The 27,854-nt window shown below is 42.6% G+C and overlaps 1 protein-coding gene across 5 annotated transcripts in view; it reads right to left on the reverse strand.

The window, feature by feature from the left end:
* Nucleotides 1–27,854, reverse strand: part of CLIP1 (CAP-Gly domain containing linker protein 1) — an 868,764-nt gene that overhangs the window by 479,801 nt on the left and 361,109 nt on the right. For all 5 annotated transcript variants that reach the window (XM_053701760.1, XM_053701761.1, XM_053701758.1 and 2 more), the window contains exon 6: nucleotides 801–998. In XM_053701760.1, coding sequence (XP_053557735.1) covers nucleotides 801–998 — 198 coding nt within the window. The remainder of the gene's footprint in view (nucleotides 1–800; nucleotides 999–27,854) is intronic.

Raw genomic sequence — 27,854 nt, forward strand, 5'->3', positions numbered from 1 at the left:
CAGCATTACATCGTCTTGTTAGAATGTGTCATACCTCAAGCAGCAAGAGACTGCTCACTGTTCCCCCAACTGAAGTTAATTGCTCTCAACAGTCCTGTGTGGAACAGCCATGGATTTTAGTGACGGTTGCTAAAATCATTTTCCTCATACAAACAGAAATCTTCATCTCTTTTCTGTTTCTGAGTAAATAGTACATACCAGCACTATTTCAAAATAACAAACTCTTGATTGAATAATAAAAACTACAGTTAAACACTAAAAAACTCTAAGCCATCTCCGTGGAGATGTTGCCTGTACAACGGCAAAGAGAATGACTGGGGTAGGCGGAGCCTAGGAGGGATCATGTGACCAGCTTTGCTGGGCTCTTTGCCATTTCCTGTTGGGGAAGAGAATATCCCACAAGTAAGGATGACGCCGTGGACCGGACACACCTATGTTGGAGAAAAGTTATTTCAAATTGTATGCGCTGTCTGAATCATGAATGTTTAATTACGACTTTACTGCCCCTTTAAGGAGAAAGGTGAAACAAGCTAAGACTATATGTTCTATTGAAATGAATAATTCTACAGAGGTTAAAACTAAGGCTTAAAAGGGAAAGTTGGTATAACTCAAATTTACTTCTGTAAACTAGATATAAAATCCTAATTTGTAGTAAAGGATTCTACCTTATCCTGTGTCACAATAATACATGAAAAATGTTTACTAATACAGCAAGTTCACACATTTTATACACCACAAATAAAAAATCTGGGAGCTTTTTCCTAAATTACGTAAATTTTTCTTACAAATAAGTCTCTTACCTGATCATGTCCATGTCGTATCCCTGCTAGTTCCTGCTCTACCTCTCCAACATGACTTGTGGCCTTAGCAACTTCAGCACGCTCCACGTCCCTTTCAGCCAATAGTTGTTCGATATGTTGCTGCTTTTCTTTCAGTGCTTCCTGAAGAGCAGTTGTGCCCGAAATTTTTCTTGCATATCGAGATGATGTCTCAGTTAACTATTGATCGATAATACAATGTTGACATTAATAAGGAATTGGGTATGTGCCAAGATGGCAGCTTTTAAAACAAATGGAATTAGTGTGACACTGACAATTTAAAAACAAAAATTAGTTGCCAATTAGTTAGAATAAATACCAGTTAAACTATAAAACAAAAAAAAAAACCACATTAACGTTTTATTTATACATATTTAGCAGCAGGACCCAGTGGTGATGCAATTTTACATCTAGGAGGAAACGTTAATTGCAGAGAACAGTGTTCTGAAGAGGAGTTTAATGTGTTTCCAATGACAGACTGCAGAGTATAAAAAGTTGGGAAAATTGCACCTTAAGGAATATTTTTGTATATGGAATAGCCATTTTTGCTCTTTCAAAATCACAACCCATGCAAGTGGTCTGAGCTTATTCTATCAATCTAGATACAACAAACACAATTTTTTTTAATCTTATCGTTGTCTGTGTACACAAAGTACAATTGAATATGAACAATTGAAGATTTTAGTACCCATCTCTCCCATCCCCCCAGGGATTTTGTTTGCTGGCTCTTATTTACATAACTTTTTCTATACCCATTACTGCAGAATTACATTTTTTAGTATGGTTGGTGGGTTCAAATAGCAAAAACAGTTATATTAAGTGACAAAGGTTAAGCAGCTGTCTAAAACTTAATACATTCAAGTAAAATGTATCTTTAAAAACACATTCAATGTAATAGTGCACAGTAACCACATATTTGAGGTGGTTATAAGACTCCTCCCTCTTCTGGTAACATTATCTTACTTAAAAGGCAGTAATGAATGGAAGGGAAGTTTGTGCAGTACTTTAAGAGAATGGACTCAAGATATGGTAGTACATTATAATTTAATTTCTGTCTATCTTAACATGCCCTAGTAGTAATCATGTTGAATAGTGATGTTTTACTCAAAGGCAAACACAGAAAGAAGAACTCTCGCCAAAAACATGCAGGAGAACTCCATGATGCTATCTTACACCGATACTCAATAGAAATGTCTCTTTCAACAGCCCAACAAGTCAAAACTGCCCTTGTAAATAAAAGGAGCCTATAGTTGCAGAGGCAACTTCATTGCTTGATAAGCTGAGATGATGGAGAATGATCTACCTGCAAATCCTAGTATTTAAAAGGCACATATACTTTTCAACGTCCTTACCTGCATTTATTCAGTTACAATGTCCTTGCAGACAAATCTTTAATATCACGTCTTGCAGCAAACTTCCAGAATGATTATTTATCTACATACAAATACCCTTGTCTAGCTGCTAGGTACTAACACTGAACGCTAAATCCCTGAGTTAACAAGTAAATATAATAACTGCAAAAAACATACAATGGTGCAAAGGTAATAGACAGTAGTCATATGCCATGAGAGGCATGAAGGGAAGCTTACATTAAAGGTTTAAAACGAGAACATTAAAGCCCATACACACTAAAGACTTACACCTGGGCTAAATAAACATTGGTTGAGACAGACATAACAATGGAATGAAGATTTTTCACGAAGCCATTAAAGGGATAGTTTTGTCAAAATTAAACGTTTGTGATTCGGATAGAGAATGCAATTTTAAGCAACTTACTAATTTACTCCTATTCTGAATTTTTCTTTGTTCTCTTGGTATCTTTATTTTAATGTAAGCTTAGGAACTGGTCCATTTTTGGTTTAGCACCTGGGTAGTGCTTCCTGATTAGTGGCTACATTTACAATAAAGATACCAAGAGAACAAAGAAAATTGATACTAGGAGTAAATTAGAAAGTCGCTTTAAATTGCATGCTCTGATTCATGAAAGTTTAATTTTGACTAGACTATTAATTTAAGCAAAAACTTCAAGCCAAAAAAAAAGATAAAGATATCTCATATGCCTGCAACCATGCAGAGAAAAGCGCTAAAACATGACAGCAAACAAAATGGAAGCACAGAACACCAATAGTGAAATACTATTTTGATAGTAATATTTATTTATATATTCACATGATCTCCACGCAATAAAGGCATGTGAAAAACTACATTGTTCCCAACCTTTTCTAACCAACCAGTGCACAATAAAAAATATAAGGCGCACAGAAAACCTAGCCAAGCTAAATGATTTGAGTATCATGGAGACAGAAAACAAGCAAAACTAAGCATTAAAACAGTAACTGCAGTTTGTAACAAATATTCCTGAATAAAAAACCTGCCTAGACGCAGATGCATGATAGCTTTCAATTATTGAAATTTTGCTGCCACTCCTGAAAAAACAATAAAAATCATAATTTATTCTTACCTGATAAATTCATTTCTTTCTTGGTAGTGAGAGTCCACGATCCTTACTGTTGGGAATTACATCACCTGGCCACTAGGAGGAGGCAAAGACACCCTATTCCAGAGTTTAATAATCCCTCCTACTTCCTCTTCCCTCCCAGTATTGCATAGCAGAGGATAGAAAAAAGCAAAAAAGACAATAGGGCACAGAGATGCAAACCCGGACTGTGGTCACCAAAAAATAAATAAAAAACATGTCTGGCGTGCTCAAGGACTCTCACTACCAAGAAAGAAATTAATTCTAATGGTAGTGAGAGTCCACGATCCTTACTGTTGGGAATCAATACCCAAGCTGTGGAGTCCACAAAATATGGGTGGGAAAATACATAAAAGAAAAACAGAAGGCCCTCAATTATTAGAAACTACTGCCTGTAGGACTTTTCTGCTAAAATCTGCGTCCGCCGAGGCAAAAATGTCAAAGTGATAGAATTTGGTAAAGGTATGCCTGGACGACTAGGTAGCAGCCTTGCAGATCTGTTCTACTACAGAAGCCTCATTTTTAAAGGCCCAGGAAGTTAAAACTGGACAAGCAGAGTGAGCAATGATTCAAGTAGGCGACTGCTGACCCACCTCCAAGTAAGCCATGCGGATTAAACTCCTCAACCAAAAGGACAAGGAAACAGAAGTAGCTTTTTGACCCTCTCTCTAACCAAAATAAATAAGAAATAAAATAGAAGATTGACTTGATTCTTTAGTAGCATGAATGTCAAAGCCAAAACCAAGTCTAGATTATGCAAGAATCATTGCTTTGAAGACGTAGGGTTCGGACAGAGAGAAGGAACAGCAATCTCACTGTTAAAATATCCACCGAAATAACCTTTAGGAAAGAAAACTGACACAGTATGCAGAACTGCTTTATCCTGAAGAAAAGTCAACTACTGAGGATCAGACGAAAGAGCTGACATCACATAAACTCTTCTTGCTGAAGAGATTGCGAAAAGGAATAACACTTTCCAAGATAATATCTTAATATCCAAAGAATGCATTGGTTTGAATGGGGGAGACTGTAAAACCTTGAGAACTAGGTTAAGATTCCAAGGAGGATAAATATCGGTAAAGGAATGAATATCAGACAAACGAGCTAACTTCCTATGTAGAAGACCTAAAAGGGCAGAAATCTGACCCTTAACCCCTTAGTGACCAGAGCACTTTTCCATTTGTTGACCGTTTGGGACCAAGGCTATTTTTAAATTTCTGCGGTGTTTGTGTTTAGCTGTAATTTTCCTCTTACTCATTTACTGTACCCACACATATTATATACCGTTTTTCTCGCCATTAAATGGACTTTCTAAAGATACCATTATTTTTATCATATCTTATAATTTACTATTAAAAAAAATTATAAAATATGAGGAAAAAAAACATTTTTTTCAAACTTTGACCCCCAAAATCTGTTGCACATCTACAACCACCAAAAAACACCCATGCTAAATAGTTTCTAAATTTTGTCCTGAGTTTAGAAAACATAATTTATGCTTACCTGATAAATTTATTTCTCTTGTAGTGTATCCAGTCCACGGATCATCCATTACTTATGGGATATTCTCCTTCCCAACAGGAAGTTGCAAGAGGATCACCCACAGCAGAGCTGCTATATAGCTCCTCCCCTCACTGCCATATCCAGTTATTCGACCGAAACAAGACGAGAAAGGAGAAACCATAGGGTGCAGTGGTGACTGTAGTTTAATTAAAATTTAGACCTGCCTTAAAAGGACAGGGCGGGCCGTGGACTGGATACACTACAAGAGAAATAAATTTATCAGGTAAGCATAAATTATGTTTTCTCTTGTTAAGTGTATCCAGTCCACGGATCATCGATTACTTATGGGATACCAATACCAAAGCTAAAGTACACGGATGATGGGAGGGACAAGGCAGGATTAAACAGAAGGAACCGCTGCCTGAAGAACCTTTCTCCCAAAAAGAGCCTCCGAAGAAGCAAAAGTATCAAATTTGTAAAATTTTGAAAAGGTGTGAAGCGAAGACCAAGTCGCAGCCTTGCAAAGCTGTTCAACAGAGGCCTCATTTTTAAAGGCCCAGGTGGAAGCCACAGCTCTAGTAGAATGAGCTGTAATCCTTTCAGGGGGCTGCTGTCCAGCAGGCGAATTATGCTCCGAAACCAAAAGGAAAGAGAGGTTGCCGAAGCTTTTTGACCTCTCCTCTGTCCAGAGTAAACGACAAACAGGGAAGATGTTTGGCGAAAATCTTTAGTAGCTTGTAAGTAAAACTTCAAGGCACGGACTACGTCCAGATTATGTAAGAGACGTTCCTTCTTCGAAGAAGGATTAGGACACAATGATGGAACAACAATCTCTTGATTGATATTCTTGTTAGAAACCACCTTAGGTAAAAACCCAGGTTTGGTACGCAGAACTACCTTATCTGCATGAAAAATCAGATAAGGAGAATCACATTGTAAGGCAGATAGCTCAGAGACTCTTCGAGCCGAGGAAATAGCCATCAAAAACAGAACTTTCCAAGATAAAAGTTTAATATCAATGGAATGAAGGGGTTCAAACGGAACTCCTTGAAGAAATTTAAGAACCAAGTTTAAGCTCCACGGGGGAGCAACAGTTTTAAACACAGGCTTAATTCTAACCAAAGCCTGACAAAAAGCCTGGACGTCTGGAACCTCTGCCAGACGCTTGTGCAAAAGAATAGACAGAGCAGAAATCTGTCCTTTTAAAGAACTAGCTGATAATCCTTTATCCAAACCCTCTTGGAGAAAGGACAATATCCTAGGAATCCTAACCTTACTCCATGAGTAATTCTTGAATTCACACCAATAAAGATATTTACGCCATATCTTATGGTAGATTTTCCTGGTGACAGGCTTTCGTGCCTGTATTAAGGTATCAATGACTGACTCGGAGAAGCCACGCCTTGATAGGATCAAGCGTTCAATCTCCATGCAGTCAGTCTCAGAGAAATTAGATTTGGATGATTGAAAGGACCTTGTATTAGAAGGTCCTGCCTCAGAGGCAGAGTCCATGGTGGAAAGGATGACATGTCCACTAGTTCTGCATACCAGGTCCTGCGTGGCCACGCAGGCGCTATCAGAATCACCGATGCTCTCTCCTGCTTGATTTTGGCAATCAGTAGAGGGAGCAGAGGAAACGGTGGAAACACATAAGCCAGGTTGAAGAACCAAGGAGCTGCTAGAGCATCTATCAGCGTCGCTCCCGGGTCCCTGGACCTGGATCCGTAACAAGGAAGCTTGGCGTACTGGCGAGACGCCATGAGATCCAGTTCTGGTTTGCCCCAATGATGGATCAGTTGAGCAAACACCTCCGGATGGAGTTCCCACTCTCCCGGATGAAAAGTCTGACGACTTAGAAAATCCGCCTCCCAGTTCTCTACGCTTGGGATGTGGATCGCTGACAGATGGCAAGAGTGAGACTCTGCCCAGCGAATTATCTTTGAGACTTCTAACATCGCTAGGGAACTCCTGGTTCCCCCTTGATGGTTGATGTAAGCCACAGTCGTGATGTTGTCCGACTGAAATCTGATGAACCTCAGGGTTGCTAACTGAGGCCAAGCTAGAAGAGCATTGAATATTGCTCTTAACTCCAGAATATTTATTGGGAGGAGTTTCTCCTCCTGAGTCCACGATCCCTGAGCCTTCAGGGAGTTCCAGACTGCGCCTCAACCTAGAAGGCTGGCATCTGTTGTTACAATCGTCCAATCTGGCCTGCGAAAGGTCATACCCATGGACAGATGGACCCGAGATAGCCACCAGAGAAGAGAATCTCTGGTCTCTTGATCCAGATTTAGTAGAGGGGACAAATCTGAGTAATCCCCATTCCACTGACTTAGCATGCATAATTGCAGCGGTCTGAGATGCAGGCGCGCAAATGGCACTATGTCCATTGCCACTACCATTAAGCCGATTACTTCCCTGCATTGAGCCACTAACGGACGTGGAATGGAATGAAGGACACGGCAAGCATTTAGAAGTTTTGATAACCTGGACTCCGTCAGGTAAATTTTCATCTCTACAGTCCATAGGAAGGTGACTCTTGTGAGTGGGGATAGAGAACTCTTTTCCACGTTCACTTTCCACCCATGCGACCTCAGAAATGCCAGAACTATCTCTGTATGAGACTTGGCAATTTGAAAGCTTGACGCCTGTATCAGGATGTCATCTAGATACGGAGCCACTGCTATGCCTCGCGGTCTTAGAACCGCCAGAAGTGTGCCCAGAACCTTTGTAAAGATTCTCGGGGCTGTGGCCACCCCGAAGGGAAGAGCTACAAATTGGTAATGCCTGTCTAGAAAGGCAAACCTTAGGAACCGATGATGATCTTTGTGAATCGGTATGTGAAGGTAGGCATCCTTTAAGTCCACTGTGGTCATGTACTGACCCTCTTGGATCATGGGTAGAATGGTCCGAATAGTTTCCATTTTGAATGATGGAACTCTGAGGAATTTGTTTAAGATCTTTAGATCCAAGATTGGTCTGAAGGTTCCCTCTTTCTTGGGAACCACAAACAGATTTGAATAAAACCCCTGTCCCTGTTCCGTCCGCGGAACTGGATGGATCACTCCCATTACTAGGAGCTCTTGCACACAGCTTAGGAATGCCTCTTTCTTTATCTGGTTTGCTGATAACTTTGAAAGATGAAATCTCCCTTGTGGAGGAGAAGCTTTGAAGTCCAGAAGATATCCCTGAGATATGATCTCCAACGCCCAGGGATCCTGAACATCTCTTGCCCACGCCTGGGCTAAGAGAGAAAGTCTGCCCCCCACTAGATCCGTTTCCGGATAGGGGGCCGTTCCTTCATGCTGTCTTGGGGGCAGCAGCAGGTTTTCTGGCCTGCTTGCCCTTGTTCCAGGACTGGTTAGGTTTCCAGGCCTGTCTGGAATGAGCAACAGTTCCCTCTTGTTTTGAAGCGGAGGAAGTTGATGCTGCTCCTGCCTTGAAATTTCGAAAGGCACGAAAATTAGACTGTTTGGCCTTTGATTTGGCCCTGTCCTGAGGAAGGGTATGACCCTTGCCTCCAGTAATGTCAGCAATAATTTTTTTCAAGCCAGGCCCGAATAAGGTCTGCCCCTTGAAAGGAATGTTGAGTAACTTAGACTTTGAAGTCACGTCAGCTGACCAGGATTTAAGCCATAGCGCCCTACGTGTCTGGATGGCGAATCCGGAATTCTTAGCCGTTAGTTTAGTCAAATGAACAATGGCATCAGAAACAAATGAGTTAGCTAGCTTAAGCATTCTAAGCTTGTCAATAATTTCCTCCAATGGAGCTGTATGGATGGCCTCTTCCAGGGCCTCAAACCAGAATGCCGCCGCAGCAGTGACAGGCGCAATGCATGCAAGGGGCTGCAAAATAAAACCTTGTTGAATAAACATTTTCTTAAGGTAACCCTCTAATTTTTTATCCATTGGATCTGAAAAAGCACAACTGTCCTCAACCGGGATAGTGGTACGCTTTGCTAAAGTAGAAACTGCTCCCTCCACCTTAGGGACCATCTGCCATAAGTCCCGTGTAGTGGCGTCTATTGGAAACATTTTTCTAAATATAGGAGTTGGGGAAAAGGGCACACCGGGTCTATCCCACTCCTTGCTAATAATTTCTGTAAGCCTTTTAGGTATAGGAAAAACGTCAGTACACACCGGCATGGCATAGTATCTATCCAGCCTACACAATTTCTCTGGAATTGCAACTGTGTTACAGTCATTCAGAGCAGCTAATACCTCCCCAAGCAATACACGGAGGTTCTCAAGCTTAAATTTAAAATTAGAAATCTCTGAATCAGGTTTCCCCGAGTCAGAGATGTCACCCACAGAATGAAGCTCTCCGTCCTCATGTTCTGCATACTGTGACGCAGTATCAGACATGGCTCTTACAGCATTTGCGCGCTCTGTATCTCTCCTAACCCCAGAGCTATCGCGCTTGCCTCTTAATTCAGGCAATCTAGATAATACCTCTGACCGGGTATTATTCATGATTGCAGCCATGTCCTGCAAGGTAATCGCTATGGGCGTCCCTGATGTAATTGGCGCCATATTAGCGTGCGTCCCCTGAGCGGGAGGCGAAGGGTCTGACACGTGGGGAGAGTTAGTCGGCATAACTTCCCCCTCGACAGAACCCTCTGGTGATAATTCTTTTATAGATAAAGACTGATCTTTACTGTTTAAGGTGAAATCAATACATTTAGTACACATTCTCCTATGGGGCTCCACCATGGCTTTCAAACATAATGAACAAGTAGGTTCCTCTGTATCAGACATGTTTAAACAGACTAGCAATGAGACTAGCAAGCTTGGAAAACACTTAAAACAAGTTTACAAGCAATATAAAAAACGTTACTGCGCCTTTAAGAAACACAAATTTTGACAAAATTTGAAATAACAGTGAAAAAAAGTCAGTTACACTAACAAAATTTTTACAGTGTATGTAACAAGTCAGCAGAGCATTGCACCCACTTGCAAATGGATGATTAACCCCTTAATAACAAAAACAGAATAATAAATGACAAAAATGTTTTTTTTTTGTTTGTTTGTTTTTTTAAACACAGTCACAACAACTGCCACAGTCTATTGTAATTGTTACCCTCCTCAAACACAACTTTGAAGCCTTTTGAGCCCTTCAGAGATGTCCTGTATCATGCAGAGGGAAGCTGAATGTCTTTGTCAGTATTTTTAGCTGCACAGAAAAGCACTAAAATAGGCCCTTCCCACTCATATTGCAACAGTGGAAAGCTTCAGGAAACTGTTTCTAGGCAGAAATCAAGCCAGCCATGTGGAAAAAACTAGGCCCCAATAAGTTTTATCACATAACATATATAAAAAAGGATTAAACATGCCAGCAAACGTTTTAAAATACACTTTTATAAGAGTATGTATCTCTATTAATAAGCCTGATACCAGTCGCTATCACTGCATTTAAGGCTTTACTTACATTACTTCGGTATCAGCAGCATTTTCTAGCAAATTCCATCCCTAGAAAAATATTTTAACTGCACATACCTTATTGCAGGAAAACCTGCACGCTATTCCCCCTCTGAAGTTACCTCACTTCTCAGAATATGTGAGAACAGCAAAGGATCTTAGTTACTTCTGCTAAGATCATAGAAAACGCAGGCAGATTCTTCTTCCAAATACTGCCTGAGATAAACAGTACACGCCGGTACCATTTAAAAATAACAAACTTTTTATTGAAGAAATAAACTAAGTCTAAAACACAACAGTCCTCTTACGACCTCCATCTTAGTTGAGAGTTGCAAGAGAATGACTGGATATGGCAGTGAGGGGAGGAGCTATATAGCAGCTCTGCTGTGGGTGATCCTCTTGCAACTTCCTGTTGGGAAGGAGAATATCCCATAAGTAATGGATGATCCGTGGACTGGATACACTTAACAAGAGAAATACCCAATGTTTACATGTTCTTTGCTTTTTTGCAAGTTATAGGGCACTAAATAAAAGTAGCACTTTGCTATTTCCAAACCACTTTTTTTCAAAATTAGCGCTAGTTACATTGGGACACTGATATCTGTCAGGAATCCCTGAATATCCATTAACATGTATATATTTATTTTTAGAAGACATCCCAAAGTATTGATCTAGGCCCATTTTGGTATATTTCATGCCACCATTTCACCGCCAAATGCGATCAAATAAAAAAAAATGTTCACTTTTTCACAAATTTATTTACAAACTTTAGGTTTCTCACTGAAATTATTTACAAACAGCTTGTGCAATTATTGCACAAATGGTTTTAAATGCTTCTCTGGGATCCCCTTTGTTCAGAAATAGCAGACATATATGGCTTTTACGTTGCTTTTTGGTAATTAGAAGGCCGCTAAATGTCACTGCGCACCACACGTGTATTATGCGCAGCAGTGAAGGGGTTAATTAGGGAGCATGTAGGGAGCTTGTAGGGTTAATTTTAGCTTTAATGTAGTGTAGTAAACAACCCCAAATATTCATCTAGGCCCATTTTGGTATATTTCATGCCACCATTTCACCGCCAAATGCGATCAAATTAAAAAAAAACTTTAAATATTTCACAATTTTAGGTTTCTCACTGAAATTATTTACAAACAGCTTGTGCAATTATGGCACAAATTTTTGTAAATGCTTCTCTGGGATCCCCTTTGTTCAGAAATAGCAGACATATATGGCTTTGGCGTTGCTTTTTGGTAGTTAGAAGGTCGCTAAATGACGCTGCGCATCACACGTATTTTATGTCTAGCAGTGAAGGAGTTAATTAGGTAGCTTGTAGGGAGCTTGCAGGGTTAATTTTAGCTTTAGTGTAGAGATCAGCCTCCCACCTGACACATCCCACCCCCTGATCCCTCCCAAACAGCTCACTTCCCTCCCCCACCCCACAATTGTCCCCGCCATCTTAAGTACTGGCAGAAAGTCTGCCAGTACTAAAATAAAAGTTTTTTGGGGGGGTTTTAATTTTTTTTTTTATTATTTTTTTTTAAATTCTTCTGCTGTGTAGGACCCCCCTTAGCCCCCAACCTCCCTGATCCCCCCCCCAAACAGCTCTTTAACCCCCCCTCTGCCTTTATTGTGCACCATATTGGGTACTAGCAGCTGTCTGCCAGTACCCAGTTTGAAAAATAATAATGTATTTTTTATTTTTTTATTTTATTAAATATTTTATTTATTTCTGGAGTGTAGCTGCCCCCCCCTCAACATCCAACCCCCCACCCTCTCCCAGATGCCTTGATTTTAAAATCCCACCCTCCCCAGTCCTCTCTCCCACCCTCCAGATCTACAGCATATTGATGCTGTTTTCATAGATCTCACATGCACGCGCACGCACCCACACAAGATCCCTCCCCCCTCCTCCACCAATGACTGCCCACCCGCCTCCCTGGATGAGCTCCCACCCACCAACGATAACAGAGTGGCTCTCTCTGCATCGGATGGCTAAAAACAGTTATTGCATTTTTTTGCAGGACGTACCCCATACGTCGTTGGTCGTTAAGGGGTTAATAGAACTGGCCAACAGACCCTTGTCTAGACCCTCATGAAGGAGTTGTAAAATCGTAGGAATTCTCATTGAATGCCATAAGAAACATGCTTAGAGCAGCAAGAAAAGGTACACCTTGCATACCTTATAATAGATTTTTCTAGTAACAGACTTATGAGCCTGAATTATAGTATCAATTAGAAAAAACACCTTTGAGCTAGAATCAAGCGTTCAATCTGCACACAGTTAAGTTAAGAGACTGAAGATTTTGATAAAAGAACGGCTCCTGCACAAGAAGATCCTGTCGAAGTGGAATGCGCCATGGGTGAGCACTGAACATCCTGATCAGGTCAGCATACCATGTTCGCCAAGGCCACACTGGGGCTACAAAGATTGCCGAGACACCCTCCTGCTTTAGACAAGCAATAACTCTGGGAAGAAGTACGACTGGAGAAAACAAGTAGACTAGCTGATAATGCCACGGGGCTGTCAGAGCATTAGTGAACTCGGCCTTTGGATCCCTCACTCTGGAGCTATAGCGTGGGAGCCTGTGATTGAGCTGAGTTGCCATCAGATCTTTTCCTGCCCGCCCCCAGTGAACTATCAGCTGATTGATTATTTTCTGATTGAGAGACTATTTTCCAGGATGGAGTCTGGCGACTCAGTCCACTTCCCAGTTGTCCACTCCTGGAATGTGGATCGCTGATATCTAACAAAGATTTGTCTCTGCCCATTACAATATGCGAGACAATTCCTTCATTGCCCGGGAGCTGTGAGTACCCTCCTGGTGGTATGTCATGCAGTGACATTGTCCATCTGGAAAGGAAGAAATGGGATCGAGCGAAGAGATGGCCATTACTTAAGAGCATTCAGATCTAGAATATTGATAGGAAGAAGAGCAAACTCTCTGTGCTCTCAAATAACCCCAAATCGCTCCAAAACCAGAAAGACTAATTTGTAGTGATTATCTCATAAGGAGGACGATGAAACTCCATCCCACGCGATACCTGATTTGTGGACTTCAACCAGGACATGGCTCTGAATGATCCTTGTTCCACTGACTTAATATGCATAGTTGTAAAGGTTGTAAGTGAAACCTTGCAAACGGAACTGCATCCAAAGCTGCGACCATCAGGCCCACAACCTCCAAACATTGATCTACTGAGGGAAAATGGAGAGCCTGCAACTGGTGACAGACCAACTGAAGTTTCAGCCTACGTTGTTCTTTTAGAAATTGCTTCATTTCCACTATGATCAGTCCCAAAAAAGTCACTCTGGTACTTGGAGTAAGAGAGCTTTTTGGCTAGTTTATTTTCCAGCCATGGCTGCGAAGAAAACAGTAGTTTTGTATGAGCCACTGGTAAAGGAAAAGAAGGAGCATGAACCAAGATATAATCCAGGTAAGGAGTCACAACTACCCCCTGAGAACGAATCAAAGAAAGTACAGCTCCCAGAACTTTTGTGAATATTCTGGGTGCAATAGCTAGACCCAATGGTAAAGGCGAAGGAACCAACGATGATACCAATGGATCAGGATGTGAAGGTATACTTCTAGAGACGTTTTCTTTGCATTGATGCAAATAATCTGAATGACCGCATTACAGATGAAGGAATTTGCAGACTTCAAAAATCTAATACTTTCTGAACCTCCTCTAAGAAGACTAACTAAGAGAAAGAATCACACCAAAAGGCAGCTGCTCCAGCAACCGCTGCAACACTGACGGCTGGTTGGAAAAGCAGGTTACCCTTTAAGAAAACTCTCCTCAGATAACCTTTACGTTTTCTGTCCATAGATTCTCTAAAAGATGTACTGTCCTCGAAGGGGATGATAACTATTCTTTGCCAGAGTAGAAATAGCACATCTACATAATTCCAGATTGGAGTCAGGGACTGGAAAATACTTCTTAAAATTAGGAGAAAGGCACCCCTGGCTTATACTCTTGAGATAGTTTCAGAGAAGGGACAGGGAAAGTCTCAGGAAAATCTATTTTCTGAACTTTGATTTCAGCTGGTTTATCCTGAACCTCCAAGGTTATTAAAACCTCCCTAAGTTAAGACCTTAAATGGTCCATCTTAAATTGAAAATTTACATCCTCAGATTCCTTGTCTGATTCAGGGGTGGAATTTTCTGACTAAACATCTCCATCAGAGGCAGAAGAGGATTAATCTAAATCAGATTCCTGTAATTGTCTAATGACCCTGGGGATAACTACAGCACTGCCCTTGGAAGAAGAGCTAGAAGAAGTATGGTTTATGCTTACATGAAGGCGGTGTAGCTGACTGTAATTGAGCAATGAATTGAGGAGTAAACTCAGTTATACCACCTTAAATAACATACACCTGTGGAGGGTCTGGCTTGGGAGATGGGCCTGGGTCCTGAGAATGAGTCTGTAGAACTGATGCCAAGTATGCACCACAAAGTAGTGCCAGGGGGACAAACAGTGGCTGTCTTGCACAGTAAACATTTATCTAAAGAAAAGGAAATACCTGAGGAACTCTCCTCAAAAAGCATTACTTCAATAACTAAAGTCCCAGCTCTCTCCATCCCCAACAAGTAAATTGAGAGTAAAGTAGTGAAGAAAAAAGATCCCTCTTTCCGTAGAAAGCCCTATGTCCGGTCCCTCTGAGAAAAGAGAAAGGATGTCCCCTGAAGGGAAAAGGATCCACAAATGATGTGCACTAAGCGGAACTATAATAATGTGCCTAAAATATAAACAATGTGTGATTTAAATAACAGGGACCCCCTGCTCTGGCATACATGTCTCACCCTCTCCTGAACCTGGAATATAACGGCGTGAATGGAGCTGCGACTCACATCCCAGATGGGACCACACTGGAAGAGACTGATAGGAAAGCGCAACAAGCAGAAAACTGCCGCGGTGAGAAAATGCTGCCAGTCCTGTGTATACCCCTGCGCTCCATATCATACTAACAATAAAACGGAGCGTTGAGGGTAACACGCAGGATGTTAATATGTCCATGTCGACTCAGTGCTCCCCATCAAAAAATGGAGAGCTGGGGGAATATGCAGGGAAAAGGAAATAAGTTGATTGTTCCTTTTGTACTCAGAAACCACCTGCTAAGTGTAAAGCAAAGCCCAAAGTGTGCACCAATATAACCCTCATACTAAAGGACCCATTAGGTACATTATGTGCCCCCTAACAAAGTGACCAAAACCATAACTATAGTGGGAACAGGAGTTTATAGTATGCTGAGAGCAGATTGCTAGAGTCCCCAGGGAAAAAAGGTACTCGCCCTCCACTGGATCCCTCCACAGCTGACTTTCACCAAAACCTCATCCCAAATCTGTAACAAACAGAGAGGGGCAGAAGTCAGCAGTGTGTCCAAACTGATCCATCAGGAGGAGGCTAAGAAACTACCTTCTGACACCTAAGGCTAGCTTGTGACTCAGCTCCAACAAGGTCAATAATGCACAAGCAAGAATTGCCTAATTCCTTTTCTTCTAAGAACTATCCAATGAATGAATGCACATTTGGAATTCTTCATAATTTCAGCAGCATCTCTATCCATGCTTTCTCCTTTGACGAGGCAAAGAAATACTGTGAGGGAAGAGGAAGTATGAGGGATTATTAAACTCTGGTATAGGGTGTTTTTGCCTCCTCCTGGTGGCCAAGTGATTCTCAATAGAAAGGATTCTGGACATTTTCTACCATTATAAAGAAAAAAATACATTTATGCTTACCTGATAAATTCATTAATTTCATGGTGGTGAAAGTCCACGGGTCCTTTACTCCTGGGAATACAACTTGTGACCACTTGGAGGCAAAGATTCCCAAAACTCCAAGAGAACTCAATCCCTCACAGCTCTCTAGTTAGCCAGTCTTACATATAGCCAAGAAAGGAGAAGTAGAAAAAGACAGAACAGGGAAAATAAGGTGCAAAACTACAACTTCTGCCAGGGAAAAATGAACTAAATTTAATGCAATTGGGTGGGTCTCGTAGACTCACCACCACGAAAGAAATCAATTTATCAGCTAATCATAAATTTTGTTTTCTTTCATAATGTGGTTCGAGTTACGCCTAGGAACTAATACCCAAGCTGGATGAGTAATATGGGCAGATAAAAAAAAAAAAAATTTAAAAAGACAACCACCAAATTTCCAGACACTGCTGGAAATCAAGGTATACATCCTTTAAATCTATGGTGGACATATATTTGCCTTCTTGAACGAGAGGAAAGATAGTCCAAATTGTTTCCATTTCGAAAGTAGGGACCCTGAAACTCGTTTAAGATTTTCACATCTAGAATTGGTGCGAGAGTTACCTCTTTCTTGGGAAATATACAAAGGTTGGAATAAAAACCCAGGCCTTTTCCAACATAGGGGCAGGAACTATCAGCCCCGTGAGTTCTAGATCTTGAATACATTTAAAAAAAAAAACAAAAAAAAGTATGCCTTTACCGGGTTCTTTAGAATGTGGAACAGAATAGAGTTTTCCCTGGGAGGCATTGATCTGAATCCTATTCTGTATCCCTGGGAAAAGGTGTAATCTGCCCAATACCAGAAGAAGATCATGATCGGGGGCCAAACCTTCAAGCCAACTTAGTAGAAGCGGGTGGCTTTTTATTTTTTTTGACAGTTTGGGCTTGTTCCAATTGAAAGAAGACTTCCAGGAAGAATTGTTCTTTTGTAAAGAAGGGGAGGATTTTTGGTTCCTAGATTGATAAAACAAACAAAAATGATTAAGAGCTCTGTGCAGCCACCAATCATCCGCTAGCTCCCTTCCTGCTTCTATGACTCAGCCTACGTGTAGGTATGCTTTTCAACAAAGGATACCAAGAAAAAGAAGCAAATTAGATAAAAACAGAATTTATGTTTACCTGATAAATTTCTTTCTCCAACGGTGTGTCCGGTCCACGGCGTCATCCTTACTTGTGGGATATTCTCTTCCCCAACAGGAAATGGCAAAGAGCCCAGCAAAGCTGGTCACATGATCCCTCCTAGGCTCCGCCTACCCCAGTCATTCGACCGACGTTAAGGAGGAATAATTGCATAGGAGAAACCATATGGTACCGTGGTGACTGTAGTTAAAGAAAATAAAATATCAGACCTGATTAAAAAAAAAAAAACCAGGGCGGGCCGTGGACCGGACACACCGTTGGAGAAAGAAATTTATCAGGTAAACATAAATTCTGTTTTCTCCAACATAGGTGTGTCCGGTCCACGGCGTCATCCTTACTTGTGGGAACCAATACCAAAGCTTTAGGACACGGATGAAGGGAGGGAGCAAATCAGGTCACCTAAATGGAAGGCACCACGGCTTGCAAAACCTTTCTCCCAAAAATAGCCTCAGAAGAAGCAAAAGTATCAAACTTGTAAAATTTGGTAAAAGTGTGCAGTGAAGACCAAGTCGCTGCCCTACATATCTGATCAACAGAAGCCTCGTTCTTGAAGGCCCATGTGGAAGCCACAGCCCTAGTGGAATGAGCTGTGATTCTTTCGGGAGGCTGCCGTCCAGCAGTCTCGTAAGCCAATCTGATGATGCTTTTAATCCAAAAAGAGAGAGAGGTAGAAGTTGCTTTTTGACCTCTCCTTTTACCTGAATAAACAACAAACAAGGAAGATGTTTGTCTAAAATCCTTTGTAGCATCTAAATAGAATTTTAGAGCGCGAACAACATCCAAATTGTGCAACAAACGTTCCTTCTTTGAAACTGGTTTTGGACACAGAGAAGGTACGATAATCTCCTGGTTAATGTTTTTGTTAGAAACAACTTTTGGAAGAAAACCAGGTTTAGTACGTAAAACCACCTTATCTGCATGGAACACCAGATAAGGAGGAGAACACTGCAGAGCAGATAATTCTGAGACTCTTCTAGCAGAAGAAATCGCAACTAAAAACAAAACTTTCCAAGATAATAACTTAATATCAACGGAATGTAAGGGTTCAAACGGAACCCCCCTGAAGAACTGAAAGAACTAAATTGAGACTCCAAGGAGGAGTCAAAGGTTTGTAAACAGGCTTGATTCTAACCAGAGCCTGAACAAAGGCTTGAACATCTGGCACAGCTGCCAGCTTTTTGTGAAGTAATACCGACAAGGCAGAAATCTGTCCCTTCAGGGAACTTGCAGATAATCCTTTTTCCAATCCTTCTTGAAGGAAGGATAGAATCCTAGGAATCTTAACCTTGTCCCAAGGGAATCCTTTAGATTCACACCAAGAGATATATTTTTTCCAAATTTTGTGGTAAATCTTTCTAGTCACAGGCTTTCTGGCCTGAACAAGAGTATCGATCACAGAATCTGAGAATCCTCGCTTCGATAAAATCAAGCGTTCAATCTCCAAGCAGTCAGCTGGAGTGAAACCAGATTCGGATGTTCGAACGGACCCTGAACAAGAAGGTCTCGTCTCAAAGGTAGCTTCCAAGGTGGAGCCGATGACATATTCACCAGATCTGCATACCAAGTCCTGCGTGGCCACGCAGGAGCTATCAAGATCACCGACGCCCTCTCCTGCTTGATCCTGGCTATCAGCCTGGGGATGAGAGGAAATGGCGGGAACACATAAGCTAGTTTGAAGGTCCAAGGTGCTACTAGTGCATCCACTAGAGCCGCCTTGGGATCCCTGGATCTGGCCCCGTAGCAAGGAACTTTGAAGTTCTGACGAGAGGCCATCAGATCCATGTCTGGAATGCCCCACAGGTGAGTGACTTGGGCAAAGATTTCCGGATGGAGTTCCCACTCCCCCCGGATGCAATGTCTGCCGACTCAGAAAATCCGCTTCCCAATTTTCCACTCCTGGGATGTGGATAGCAGACAGGTGGCAGGAGTGAGACTCCGCCCAAAGAATAATTTTGGTTACTTCTTCCATCGCTAGGGAACTCCTTGTTCCCCCCTGATGGTTGATGTACGCAACAGTCGTCATGTTGTCTGATTGAAACCGTATGAACCTGGTCCTCGCAAGCTGGGGCCAGGCCTGGAGCGCATTGAATATCGCTCTCAGTTCCAGAATATTTATCGGTAGAAGAGATTCTTCCCGAGACCAAAGACCCTGAGCTTTCAGGGATCCCCAGACCGCGCCCCAGCCTATCAGACTGGCGTCGGTCGTGACAATGACCCACTCTGGTCTGTGGAACATCATCCCTTGAGACAGATTGTCCAGGGACAGCCACCAACGGAGTGAGTCTCTGGTCCTTTGATTTACTTGTATCTTCGGAGACAAGTCTGTATAGTCCCCATTCCACTGACTGAGCATGCACAGTTGTAATGGTCTTAGATGAATGCGCGCAAAAGGAACTATGTCCATCGCCGCCACCATCAACCCGATCACTTCCATGCACTGAGCTATGGAAGGAAGAGGAACGGAATGAAGTATCCGACAAGAGTCCAGAAGCTTTGTTTTTCTGGCCTCTGTTAGAAAGATCCTCATTTCTAAGGAGTCTATAATTGTTCCCAAGAAGGGAACCCTTGTTGACGGGGATAGAGAACTCTTTTCCACGTTCACTTTCCAGCCGTGAGATCTGAGAAAGGCCAGGACAATGTCCGTGTGAGCCTTTGCTTGAGGAAGGGACGACGCTTGAATCAGAATGTCGTCCAGGTAAGGTACTACTGCAATGCCCCTTGGTCTTAGCACCGCTAGAAGGGACCCTAGTACCTTTGTGAAAATCCTTGGAGCAGTGGCTAATCCGAAAGGAAGCGCCACGAACTGGTAATGTTTGTCCAGGAATGCAAACCTTAGGAACCGATGATGTTCCTTGTGGATAGGAATATGTAGATACGCATCCTTTAAATCCACCGTGGTCATAAATTGACCTTCCTGGATGGAAGGAAGGATAGTTCGAATGGTTTCCATCTTGAACGATGGGACCTTGAGAAATTTGTTTAAGATCTTGAGATCTAGGATTGGTCTGAACGTTCCCTCTTTTTTGGGAACTATGAACAGATTGGAGTAGAACCCCATCCCTTGTTCTCTTAATGGAACAGGATGAATCACTCCCATTTTTAACAGGTCTTCTACACAATGTAAGAACGCCTGTCTTTTTATGTGGTCTGAAGACAACTGCGACTTGTGGAACCTCCCCCTTGGGGGAAGTCCCTTGAATTCCAGAAGATAACCCTGGGAGACTATTTCTAGCGCCCAAGGATCCAGAACATCTCTTGCCCAAGCCTGAGCGAAGAGAGAGAGTCTGCCCCCCACCAGATCCGGTCCCGGATCGGGGGCCAATATTTCATGCTGTCTTGGTAGCAGTGGCAGGTTTCTTGGCCTGCTTTCCCTTGTTCCAGCCTTGCATTGGTCTCCAAGCTGGCTTGGCCTGAGAAGTATTACCCTCTTGCTTAGAGGACGTAGCACCTTGGGCTGGTCCGTTTTTACGAAAGGGACGAAAATTAGGTCTATTTTTTGCCTTGAAGGGCCGATCCTGAGGAAGGGCGTGGCCCTTACCCCCAGTGATATCAGAGATAATCTCTTTCAAGTCAGGACCAAACAGCGTTTTCCCCCTTGAAAGGAATGTTTAGTAGCTTGTTCTTGGAAGACGCATCAGCCGACCAAGATTTCAACCAAAGCGCTCTGCGCGCCACAATAGCAAACCCAGAGTTCTTAGCCGCTAACTTAGCCAATTGCAAAGAGGCGTCTAGAGTGAAAGAATTAGCCAATTTGAGAGCATTGATTCTGTCCATAATCTCCTCATAAGGAGGAGAGTCACTATCGAGCACCTTAAGCAGTTCATCAAACCAGAAATATGCGGCTGTAGTGACAGGGACAATGCATGAAATGGGTTGTAGAAGGTAACCCTGCTGAACAAACATCTTTTTAAGCAAACCTTCTAATTTTTTATCCATAGGATCTTTGAAAGCACAACTATCCTCTATGGGAATAGTGGTGCGTTTGTTTAAAGTAGAAACCGCTCCCTCGACCTTGGGGACTGACTGCCATAAGTCCTTTCTGGGGTCGACCATAGGAAACAATTTTTTAAATATGGGGGGAGGGACGAAAGGAATACCGGGCCTTTCCCATTCTTTATTAACAATGTCCGCCACCCGCTTGGGTATAGGAAAAGCTTCTGGGAGCCCCGGCACCTCTAGGAACTTGTCCATTTTACATAGTTTCTCTGGGATGACTAAATTTTCACAATCATCCAGAGTGGATAATACCTCCTTAAGCAAAATGCGGAGATGTTCCAATTTAAATTTAAATGTAATCACATCAGATTCAGCCTGCTGAGAAATGTTCCCTAAATCAGTAATTTCTCCCTCAGACAAAACCTCCCTGGCCCCCTCAGATTGGGTTAGGGGCCCTTCAGAGATATTAATATCAGCGTCGTCATGCTCTTCAGTAACTAAAACAGAGCAGCCACGCTTACGCTGACAAGGGTTCATTTTGGCTAAAATGTTTTTGACAGAATTATCCATTACAGCCGTTAATTGTTGCATAGTAAGGAGTATTGGCGCGCTAGATGTACTAGGGGCCTCCTGAGTGGGCAAGACTCGTGTAGACGAAGGAGGGAATGATGCAGTACCATGCTTACTCCCCTCACTTGAGGAATCATCTTGGGCATCATTGTCATTATCACATAAATCACATTTATTTAAATGAATAGGAATTCTGGCTTCCCCACATTCAGAACACAGTCTATCTGGTAGTTCAGACATGTTAAACAGGCATAAACTTGATCAGAAAGTACAAAAAACGTTTTAAAATAAAACCGTTACTGTCACTTTAAATTTTAAACTGAACACACTTTATTACTGCAATTGCGAAAAAACATGAAGGAATTGTTCAAAATTCACCAAATTTTCACCACAGCGTCTTAAAGCCTTGAAAATATTGCACACCAATTTTGGAAGCTTTAACCCTTAAAATAACGGAACCGGAGCCGTTTTAAGCTTTAAACCCCTTTACAGTCCCTGGTATCTGCTTTGCTGAGACCCAACCAAACCCAAAGGGGAAAAACGATACCAAATGACGCCTTCAGAAGTCTTTTATAAGTATCAGAGCTCCTCTCACATGCGACTGCATGCCATGCCTCTCAAAAACAAGTGCGCAACACCGGCGCGAAAATGAGACTCTGCCTATGCTTTGGGAAAGCCCCTAAAGAATAAGGTGTCTAAAACAGTGCCTGCCGATATTAATCAAAATACCCAGAATAAATGATTCCTCAAGGCTAAATAAGTGTTAATATCAATCGATTTAGCCCAAAAAAAGTCTACAGTTTAAATAAGCCCTTGTGAAGCCCTTATTTACAATCGTAATAAACATGGCTTACCGGATCCCATAGGGAAAATGACAGCTTCCAGCATTACATCGTCTTGTTAGAATGTGTCATACCTCAAGCAGCAAGAGACTGCAAACTGTTCCCCCAACTGAAGTTAATTGCTCTCAACAGTCCTGTGTGGAACAGCCATGGATTTTAGTTACGGTTGCTAAAATCATTTTCCTCATACAAACAGAATTCTTCATCTCTTTTCTGTTTCTGAGTAAATAGTACGTACCAGCACTATTTGAAAATAACAAACTCTTGATTGAATAATGAAAAAACTACAGTTAAACACTAAAAAACTCTAAGCCATCTCCGTGGAGATGTTGCCTGTACAACGGCAAAGAGAATGACTGGGGTAGGCGGAGCCTAGGAGGGATCATGTGACCAGCTTTGCTGGGCTCTTTGCCATTTCCTGTTGGGGAAGAGAATATCCCACAAGTAAGGATGACGCCGTGGACCGGACACACCTATGTTGGAGAAACAGAATTTATGTTTACCTGATAAATTACTTTCTCCAACGGTGTGTCCGGTCCACGGCGTCATCCTTACTTGTGGGATATTCTCTTCCCCAACAGGAAATGGCAAAGAGCCCAGCAAAGCTGGTCACATGAACCCTCCTAGGCTCCGCCTACCCCAGTCATTCGACCGACGTAAAGGAGGAATATTTGCATAGGAGAAACCATATGATACCGTGGTGACTGTAGTTAGAGAAAATAATTCATCAGACCTGATTAAAAAACCAGGGCGGGCCGTGGACCGGACACACCGTTGGAGAAAGTAATTTATCAGGTAAACATAAATTCTGTTTTCTCCAACATAGGTGTGTCCGGTCCACGGCGTCATCCTTACTTGTGGGAACCAATACCAAAGCTTTAGGACACGGATGAAGGGAGGGAGCAAATCAGGTCACCTAAATGGAAGGCACCACGGCTTGCAAAACCTTTCTCCCAAAAATAGCCTCAGAAGAAGCAAAAGTATCAAACTTGTAAAATTTGGTAAAAGTGTGCAGTGAAGACCAAGTCGCTTCCTTACATATCTGATCAACAGAAGCCTCGTTCTTGAAGGCCCATGTGGAAGCCACAGCCCTAGTGGAATGGGCTGTGATTCTTTCAGGAGGCTGCCGTCCGGCAGTCTAATAAGCCAATCTGATGATGCTTTTAATCCAAAAAGAGAGAGAGGTAGAAGTTGCTTTTTGACCTCTCCTTTTACCAGAATAAACAACAAACAAGGAAGATGTTTGTCTAAAATCCTTTGTAGCATCTAAATAGAATTTTAGAGCGCGAACAACATCCAAATTGTGCAACAAACGTTCCTTCTTTGAAACTGGATTCGGACACAAAGAAGGCACGACTATCTCCTGGTTAATGTTTTTGTTAGAAACAACTTTCGGAAGAAAACCAGGTTTAGTACGTAAAACCACCTTATCTGCATGGAACACCAGATAAGGAGGAGAACACTGCAGAGCGGATAATTCTGAAACTCTTCTAGCAGAAGAAATTGCAACCAAAAACAAAACTTTCCAAGATAATAACTTAATATCAACGGAATGTAAGGGTTCAAACGGAACCCCCTGAAGAACTGAAAGAACTAAATTGAGACTCCAAGGAGGAGTCAAAGGTTTGTAAACAGGCTTGATTCTAACCAGAGCCTGAACAAAGGCTTGAACATCTGGCACAGCTGCCAGCTTTTTGTGAAGTAACACAGACAAGGCAGAAATCTGTCCCTTCAAGGAACTTGCAGATAATCCTTTCTCCAATCCTTCTTGAAGAAAGGATAGAATCTTAGGAATTTTTACCTTGTCCCAAGGGAATCCTTTAGAATCACACCAACAGATATATTTTTTCCATATTTTGTGGTAAATTTTTCTAGTTACAGGCTTTCTGGCCTGAACAAGAGTATCAATAACAGAATCTGAGAACCCTCGCTTTGATAAGATCAAGAGTTCAATCTCCAAGCAGTCAGTTGGAGTGAGACCAGATTCGGATGTTCGAACGGACCTTGAACAAGAAGGTCTCGTCTCAAAGGTAGCTTCCATGGTGGAGCCGATGACATATTCACCAGGTCTGCATACCAAGTCCTGCGTGGCCACGCAGGAGCTATCAAGATCACCGATGCCCTCTCCTGATTGATCCTGGCTACCAGCCTGGGGATGAGAGGAAACGGCGGGAATACATAAGCTAGTTTGAAGGTCCAAGGTGCTACTAGTGCATCTACTAGAGTCGCCTTGGGATCCCTGGATCTGGACCCGTAGCAAGGAACCTTGAAGTTCTGACGAGAGGCCATCAGATCCATGTCTGGAATGCCCCACAGTTGAGTAATTTGGGCAAAGATTTCCGGATAGAGTTCCCCCTCCCCCGGATGTAATGTCTGACGACTCAGAAAATCTGCTTCCCAATTTTCCACTCCTGGGATGTGGATAGCAGACAAGTGGCAGGAGTGAGTCTCCGCCCATTGAATGATTTTGGTCACTTCTTCCATCGCCAGGGAACTCCTTGTTCCCCCCTGATGGTTGATGTACGCAACAGTCGTCATGTTGTCTGATTGAAACCGTATGAACTTGGCCTTTGCTAGCTGAGGCCAAGCCTTGAGAGCATTGAGTATCGCTCTCAGTTCCAGAATATTTATCGGTAGAAGAGATTCTTCCCGAGACCAAAGACCCTGAGCTTTCAGGGGTCCCCAGACCGCGCCCCAGCCCATCAGACTGGCGTCGGTCGTGACAATGACCCACTCTGGTCTGCGGAAGCTCATCCCCTGTGACAGGTTGTCCAGGGACAGCCACCAACAGAGTGAATCTCTGGTCCTCTGATTTACTTGTATCGTCGGAGACAAGTCTGTATAGTCCCCATTCCACTGACTGAGCATGCACAGTTGTAATGGTCTTAGATGAATGCGCGCAAAAGGAACTATGTCCATTGCCGCTACCATCAAACCTATTACTTCCATGCACTGCGCTATGGAAGGAAGAGGAACGGAATGAAGTATTTGACAAGAGTTTAGAAGTTTTGTTTTTCTGGCCTCTGTCAGAAAAATCCTCATTTCTAAGGAGTCTATTATTGTTCCCAAGAAGGGAACCCTCGTTGACGGAGATAGAGAACTCTTTTCTACGTTCACTTTCCATCCGTGAGATCTGAGAAAGGCCAGGACAATGTCCGTGTGAGCCTTTGCTAGAGGAAGGGACGATGCTTGAATCAGAATGTCGTCCAAGTAAGGTACTACTGCAATGCCCCTTGGTCTTAGCACCGCTAGAAGGGACCCTAGTACCTTTGTGAAAATCCTTGGAGCAGTGGCTAATCCGAACGGAAGTGCCACGAACTGGTAATGCTTGTCCAGGAATGCGAACCTTAGGAACCGATGATGTTCCTTGTGGATAGGAATATGTAGATACGCATCCTTTAAATCCACCGTGGTCATGAATTGACCTTCCTGGATGGAAGGAAGAATTGTTCGAATGGTTTCCATTTTGAACGATGGAACCTTGAGAAACTTGTTTAGGATCTTGAGATCTAAGATTGGTCTGAACGGTCCCTCTCTTTTGGGAACTACAAACAGATTGGAGTAGAACCCCATCCCTTGTTCTCCTAATGGAACAGGATGAATCACTCCCATTTTTAACAGGTCTTCTACACAATGTAAGAATGCCTGTTTTTTTATGTGGTCTGAAGACAATTGAGACCTGTGGAACCTCCCCCTTGGGGGAAGCCCCTTGAATTCCAGAAGATAACCTTGGGAGACTATTTCTAGCGCCCAAGGATCCAGAACATCTCTTGCCCAAGCCTGAGCGAAGAGAGAGAGTCTGCCCCCCACCAGATCCGGTCCCGGATCGGGGGCCAACATCTCATGCTGTCTTGGTAGCAGTGGCAGGTTTCTTGGCCTGCTTTCCCTTGTTCCAGCCTTGCATTGGTCTCCAGGCTGGCTTGGCTTGAGAAGTATTACCCTCTTGCTTAGAGGACGTAGCACTTGGGGCTGGTCCGTTTCTACGAAAGGGACGAAAATTAGGTTTATTTTTGGCCTTGAAAGACCTATCCTGAGGAAGGGCGTGGCCCTTGCCCCCAGTGATATCAGAGATAATCTCTTTCAAGTCAGGGCCAAACAGCGTTTTCCCCTTGAAAGGAATGTTAAGCAATTTGTTCTTGGAAGACGCATCCGCTGACCAAGATTTTAACCAAAGCGCTCTGCGCGCCACAATAGCAAACCCAGAATTTTTCGTCGCTAACCTAGCCAATTGCAAAGTGGCGTCTAGGGTGAAAGAATTAGCCAATTTGAGAGCACGGATTCTGTCCATAATCTCCTCATAAGAAGGAGAATTACTAGTGATCGCCTTTTCTAGCTCATCGAACCAGAAACACGCGGCTGTAGTGACAGGGACAATGCATGAAATTGGTTGTAGAAGGTAACCTTGCTGAACAAACATCTTTTTAAGCAAACCTTCTAATTTTTTATCCATAGGATCTTTGAAAGCACAACTATCTTCTATGGGTATAGTGGTGCGTTTGTTTAGAGTAGAAACCGCCCCCTCGACCTTGGGGACTGTCTGCCATAAGTCCTTTCTGGGGTCGACCATAGGAAACAATTTTTTAAATATGGGGGGAGGGACGAAAGGTATACCGGGCCTTTCCCATTCTTTATTTACAATGTCCGCCACCCGCTTGGGTATAGGAAAAGCTTCGGGGGGCCCCGGGACCTCTAGGAACTTGTCCATTTTACATAATTTCTCTGGGATGACCAAATTCTCACAATCATCCAGAGTGGATAACACCTCCTTAAGCAGAGCGCGGAGATGTTCCAACTTAAATTTAAATGTAATCACATCAGGTTCAGCTTGTTGAGAAATTTTCCCTGAATCTGAAATTTCTCCCTCAGACAAAACCTCCCTGGCCCCCTCAGACTGGTGTAGGGGCCCTTCAGAAACAATATCATCAGCGTCCTCATGCTCTTCAGTATTTTCTAAAACAGAGCAGTCGCGCTTTCGCTGATAAGTGGGCATTGTGGCTAAAATGTTTTTGATAGAATTATCCATTACAGCCGTTAATTGTTGCATAGTAAGGAGTATTGGCGCGCTAGATGTACTAGGGGCCTCCTGTGTGGGCAAGACTGGTGTAGACGAAGGAGGGGATGATGCAGTACCATGCTTACTCCCCTCACTTGAGGAATCATCTTGGGCATCATTTTCTCTAAATTTTGTGTCACATAAATCACATCTATTTAAATGAGAAGGAACTTTGGCTTCCCCACATTCAGAACACAGTCTATCTGGCAGTTCAGACATGTTAAACAGGCATAAACTTGATAACAAAGTACAAAAAAACGTTTTAAAATAAAACCGTTACTGTCACTTTAAATTTTAAACTGAACACACTTTATTACTGCAATTGCGAAAAAGTATGAAGGA

The sequence above is a fragment of the Bombina bombina genome, chromosome 2, assembly GCF_027579735.1.
Source record: "Bombina bombina isolate aBomBom1 chromosome 2, aBomBom1.pri, whole genome shotgun sequence".
NCBI classification, from domain to species: domain Eukaryota; kingdom Metazoa; phylum Chordata; class Amphibia; order Anura; family Bombinatoridae; genus Bombina; species Bombina bombina.